Source organism: Herpailurus yagouaroundi, unplaced genomic scaffold, assembly GCF_014898765.1.
Source record: "Herpailurus yagouaroundi ecotype Mexico unplaced genomic scaffold, PumYag 188, whole genome shotgun sequence".
In the NCBI taxonomy this organism is placed as follows: domain Eukaryota; kingdom Metazoa; phylum Chordata; class Mammalia; order Carnivora; family Felidae; genus Herpailurus; species Herpailurus yagouaroundi.
This window is the reverse complement of record NW_024412419.1, coordinates 23,814,635-23,820,634: the sequence shown is the minus strand read 5'-3', so window position 1 is coordinate 23,820,634 and position 6,000 is coordinate 23,814,635. Positions and strand designations below refer to the sequence as shown.

The 6,000-nt window shown below is 40.4% G+C and overlaps 1 protein-coding gene across 3 annotated transcripts in view; it reads right to left on the bottom strand.

Moving 5' to 3' along the window:
* Window positions 1-470: 470 nt before the first annotated feature.
* The window catches only part of CLIP4 (CAP-Gly domain containing linker protein family member 4), an 86,310-nt gene continuing 80,780 nt past the window's right edge, over window positions 471-6,000 (bottom strand). For all 3 annotated transcript variants that reach the window (XM_040496412.1, XM_040496413.1, XM_040496414.1), the window contains one exon: window positions 471-2,646. In XM_040496412.1, coding sequence (XP_040352346.1) covers window positions 2,325-2,646 — 322 coding nt within the window. In that variant the 3' untranslated portion in view covers window positions 471-2,324. The remainder of the gene's footprint in view (window positions 2,647-6,000) is intronic.

The following is a 6,000-nucleotide window of genomic DNA, read 5'->3' as shown; positions in this document are numbered from 1 at the left end:
TGTAGAAACCCCTTTCCTCTTTTAAATGGCTCTCTGTCCTTCAAAACGATACAGCAGGAGGGTGGATAAAAACACAACTTTACTTGCTTAGTAGAAAGCATGATACTTTAAAAAAAATTTTTTTTTATTGTGTTTATTTTGAGAGAGAGAGACAGAGACAGAGTGTGAGCGGGAGAGGGGCAGAGAGAGAGGGAGACACAGAATGGAAGCAGGCTCCAGGCTCTGAGCTGTCTGCACAGGGCCCGACGCAGGCTAGAACCCACAAGCCATGAGATCATGACCTGAACCGAAGTCACATGCTCAAGTGCCTGAGCCACCCAGGTGCCCCAAAAGCATGATACTTTTGAAGACACTAGAAGGATGGGACAAATCCAAGTCACAGTGGTACGAAAACAAGCGAAGGATGAACCCATGTGCTCTGAATCACCAAGAGAAGGGGCTGTGCGGGTCGGGTAAATGACAAGATAACATTCCAAAACCAAAACAGCTTCCCTTTTTATTAATGCTCAAGAAGTGAACTGTGAATGACAGTGAATCAGCAAAACACAAATGAAAACACCTAATCTGTGTGTATAGTATATGTAAACATACACAGTATATGGATTTAATAATCCTAATCTAAATATGAGAACAACCGTTTCCCTGACCTTAGTGTTGGCATTACTGTTTCTAACTTAGGGTGTTTCATATTTAACAGGAAGAATTATGGACACCCAAGTTCAGAGTAGTCATGATTTTCATATTAAGGTATAAATAGAGTTTTAAAGAAATAAGCTGTATAATAAAATAAGTTTACTTCTGAATTGCAATACAGGCATTTTCTTTAATCAATAAAAATATTCCTTGATTATAAAGCAGCCATACTTTGCAAATGTATATCAGGAAAATAGCTCTGGCAATATTTGAAATACCACACTTTTAAAAAGGCAGCAAAGCAACAGAATTTAGCTTTTAAATAGTATATTGCAAAATAGTTCAACGTATTATTTCTAAGCACAAAGCGAGTTCCATTCTAAAGAATACTTTTAATCTTATAAACTGTTCCAATATTTCTGTGTAGTTTAAAGTCTAAATATCTACAATAAAAGATAAATCTTTATACACATAGGACATAAACGTCAATACATATCCACAACACAAACGTTTTCCATTACATCACTCTATTTTGAAGGCTAGTTTGTTAACATGTGCTCAAAAAGAAATACAAAAACCTGATACAGGGCTGTAGTTTTGTAATAGGCTGAATTCTGCAATGACTGAAAATATAAAAACAGCAGTGATAGCAAACACAACACCAGTTTTATGAACAGAACCAAAAAACATCAAGAAATCATAAACATTTAAATGAATAACTATTATATGCTTCATAACACATCTTAATTTACTCTCTTCTCTTAAATATAATTTTTTCTAAATGTTTTTTCATATCCCGGGAAAGAATAATGGCAAATTCTCCACAAAGATGAAAGTGCATTACGTTTTAAAAGTGCTTCGTGTGTTTTATTATAGACATGTCCAATAAGGAATTAGACAAGTATGTGCAAAAAATTCCAATTGCGACTTGAATTCATAGATCTAATGATGGGTTTTTTGTAGTTCATCCAGATGAGGCAGTTGCCAATACATAAGAAAGATCTGTGATTACACGCTTTGTATAGAGGAAAGGTAGGAAAGGAGACCCCCTGTTCATCAGCCGGTTAGAGACCCTGGGTGAGGAAAGAAGATCTCTGTATCTGGCAAAGGCTGAGAGGCCCACCACCTCCAGGGCTCTAGCAGATCTCTGGATGTGGCCTCCCTGGAAGGGCAAATCAGTTCAACAAAGAATAGGAAAACTACACTAATCACAGAGCTACTATTCTCTCATTGTCCTTCTTAGTACGGAAAGGAAATCTCCAAAAACACTTGACAGAGAAAGGCCAGGTGAATGTCAAATGTTAACCAAAGCCTGTGAAAACCCTCACAACTATGGCATATGGAAAATCCGGGATTATGTGCAAAAGCCAAAGAGTAAACACCGTCAGTCGGTTACCTAACGGCACCCATTTTTTCCCGAAGTCTCAGAATGTTCTTGGGTCTAAAGTTTCAAAAGCTTCTAAAAATGCTTATTTTGAACTTGTTTTAAATGAATCGTGATGCCCACGGCTCAGACAGCTTTTTAAAGGGGTCTCTCCGAATTGTTAGAATGGTTCCTAGGAAGATAGCTCTACTTCCAAATCTAGAACAATGGCTAGATAACTGAACCATTTGCTGTGGACTCTTTATCCTATGTACGTACGTGAGCTCATTTAATACTTCAGCAGTATTAGTATTTAGTATTTAATACTTCAACAGCTCTCATCCACAAGCTTTGACCCGTTTATTCCCCGATAGGTTACTCTGCTCGGCCTAACTAAGACTCCGTGGTTCGGCTTACAGGTGAAATAGCGCTTGTCTCCCACCGCTCCGTCATTCTTCCCCTTGGCGCTTCGAAGCTCCAGTCCCAGCCAGATCCCTGATGCAAACTCCGTGGGGCCCACGTACCTAACGGTCCCCATCTCATTGGAGCTTGTGAGGAGGACCTGGGAGCCCTCGTGCAGCTTCACGCTCCCTTCAACGCCGCCCGTGGTGGGGGCCCCGCTCCAGCTGCGGCGCAGCGCGGGTTTCCATCTGCGCAAAGGGGAGAGCAGGGGAGAGCGTCAGTAGGCAAGCGGTGCGCGCACTCGGCCTCACGCTGTCAAGTTCCTTCCCGCCCCAGGGTCCCAATCCATTCACAAGCTGCTTTTATTCTAAGTAGCAATATGAGGATATACTTTTGTTCAACAGTTAAAATGGTTTTCTCTTGGCTATTTTAACACCACCCTAAACTGAATTGAAGATTTCACTAGGCGGGGCTCCTGGGTGGCTCAGTCGGTTAACATCCAACTTCGGCTCAGGTCATGATCTCACAGTTTGTGAGTTTGAGCCCCACATCAGGCTCTGCTCTGTGCTGACAGCTCAGAGCCTGGAGCCTGCTTCAGATTCTGTCTCCCTCTCTCTCTGCCCCTCCCTCGCTCACTCTCTCAAAAATAAATAAACATTAAAAAATATTTAATAAAAAAAGATTTCACTAGCAATTTCTAAATATACATACACACACATATATACTTTCTATAAAATAGCAACTAGAAAAAATACATTTATAACCTATTTAACTGCTATCAATTATCAAAGCCAAAAAAAAAAAAAAAACAACCTAAACATTAGCACTGTAGTAAATTAAAATGACCTTTTATTCACTTTTTAAACATTTATTTACCTGAAAACAATGTTTAAAAACTGCTATTCTATAACTTTATAAAATAAATGTATATATATCTTCTATGAATGAACTCCGGTCACACCAAAGGGTTTACCACCCTCCCTGCCACTAACAGTAAGGAGGGTCTTAGCTTCCGGGAGGAAGACTCCTCTCCTTTTCTCCATAAAACATGATTTAAAATGTGCTGCCTCGCAGCACCCGCCCTTGAGCTGCCCTGATAACAAAACTACTGCGCACCCACACAGGGAACTTAGCCAGGCCTTCAGCCAGTCCCGCCCCAGAGCTTCCTCTCTGTCACCGGCAAATAACTGACCGGAAACTCACTCACAGTGCAAATGCCACTAAGGTCTTGTTCCCTGTGACCTGAGGCCTCTCCAAATGGTTTTCCTGAAACCAGCACCAGCGGGGCCTTGCGTGCTCAGTCTGCTACCACCTCTCCTTCAAAGCAAACCCTTCTCCCGCCCCCACAGCAGAGACCACGCGGAACCCGCTACCAAAACTGCACAGTGCCTGACTGTGAACAGAGGCCGGGTCCTACCTATTCTCCGTTGTATTTCACGGTCTATGGTTTCTAATATACTATCCACACAACGTCTCATTTCCTCCCATTAACCACCCTGTAAGAAAGGGAGGGCACTCAGATTTTACGGGTAAGAAAACTCAAGTCCAAAGACTTGTCCCAGGCCACACTTGCCACTATGTGATAGAATCCTAATTAGAAAACACAGTGGAAAAAGTATTCTTTATCATGCCAACTGCACAAATAACGATGATAAAATTAACAAAGAATACATAGTGCCTGTTAGAAAAAGTATAAACCTTTACTGAAGAACATACAAAAGATAAACGAAAGAGCTTTGTTCCTGGAGAGAAACACGTATGTGTTGATTCTCCCCAAATTCACCCCCAGAGGGACACTGCCTGCAACCACACACAGTCACTCCACAGTCCACACAAAAATGACACTATCACTTCCTGAGCGCCCACTGCGTGCCAGACACTTCCCATTCGTGATCTCATCCAACCTCACCCAACCACTGACCTAGAGATGATCTCCCTTCGAATGGAGGAGAAATCTGAGGCTCAAAAAAATCAAGCTATTTGCTTAATTAATGATGGTGAAGAGGAGAGATGGGGCTCACGTGCAAGTTGGTCCAGGCACCAAGGCCAGGCTCTTACAACCACAAATGGGTGCTGATAATTAAGACAAAATTGAAAACTAACACAGCAAAGATTTACAGAGCTGTCATGTTAAATTCTAAAGTTACAATAATATAAACAATGTGGCTCTGGCAGAAGAATGTACTTTTTATATGACACAGAAAAGAAACCTTAGAAAAACACACATAATTTTTTTTCTTATGTGATTAAAAAGGAAAACTTCACATCAGTGGGACAGGAATGAACATTCAGCTAGGGGTGTTGTAAAAGTCATCTCGGGGAAAAAGGATATGATTCCTACTACTCACTGTATATTAAAATAAATTCCAAATAAATTAAGGAGCTAAATACATAAATTAGAAAATAGAGAACTACAAGAAAATAAAAATGGATATTTACCTGAACACACACAAACACGGGTGGTAAGGGGAGGAAACAAATAGATGTATATAAAGTTTGGCATCTACTATTAGTTAAATTTTGATTTTTTAAATTAATTTGTATGCCATAAAAATGTTTCCATATCACAGGACAGTCTTTAAGACCTTACAAAAGCCACACTAAGGAAATCTGTTAAAGAATGGGGGATTTATTAAGGAAAAAGCTTTCAAAGGGTATGTAGAGTATGATTTGTCCATTTTTGTTTAAAATTCAGATACATGCTTTAGAAAAAAAAATTGGGAAACTATACACCAAATGGGAGTAATAATCTCATCTAGGTGATAAAATTCTAGATGATCTTTATCTGCACTTAGCTTTTTATAATTTTTCAAATGTTGTACAGTCAACTTTCATTAATCAAAAAGGTTTTAAAAGAAAGAAGGAATACATCAATTCAAGATCTAAACCAAAAATTCATGGTTTGGATAAAGACTAAACATTCTAAGAAGAATGATTTGATTCAACTTATGTCAAAGTTCTAAAAGCTCCGGGAAGTGCAAAACTTAGAATTACAGTACATTTCAGAGCTCTGTTTACTCATTCAAAAACATTAATTGACCACGTATGAAATGACAGGCCCGGGCTTGGGTTCTAGGATTTGTGAATAGTCAGGAAATAGTTATAAATACTGCAATAAAGACTGTGTATGGTGCAGAAGGAGCAGAAAAGAGAAAGAACTCTATCCTCCCTTAAGGGCCAGGGAAGATACTTGAGTGAGGAAGAGACACGTAGGCCTCACTTATGAGGAAGTCGCCATGAGAACGAAGTCAGGAGAAACAGGAGCTGTGCCTGCTGGCAGGACTTTAGATGCTGTGCCAGTGAACGTGGACTTCATTCTGGGTTTGAGAACTGAGAAGCTTCAAGGGGCGGGCAGAAAATGCAAACAGATGATATGGAAATAATGGAACACGCAGCAAACTGGATTATGGGAGTTCTGCCTAAAGACATTCACGTGTGAGCTGACCGCATAAACCGTGTCAATAGGCTGGATTCCACAGACAGGACGTGCTGTGATAACACAGAGAGGGGCTGAAAGAAGCTGGCAAGGACAGGAATGAGTGACAGAAGAGAGACAGATGCAGGCTGGACGCATCATGACTACCAGGTCACTGTGGTGCCGG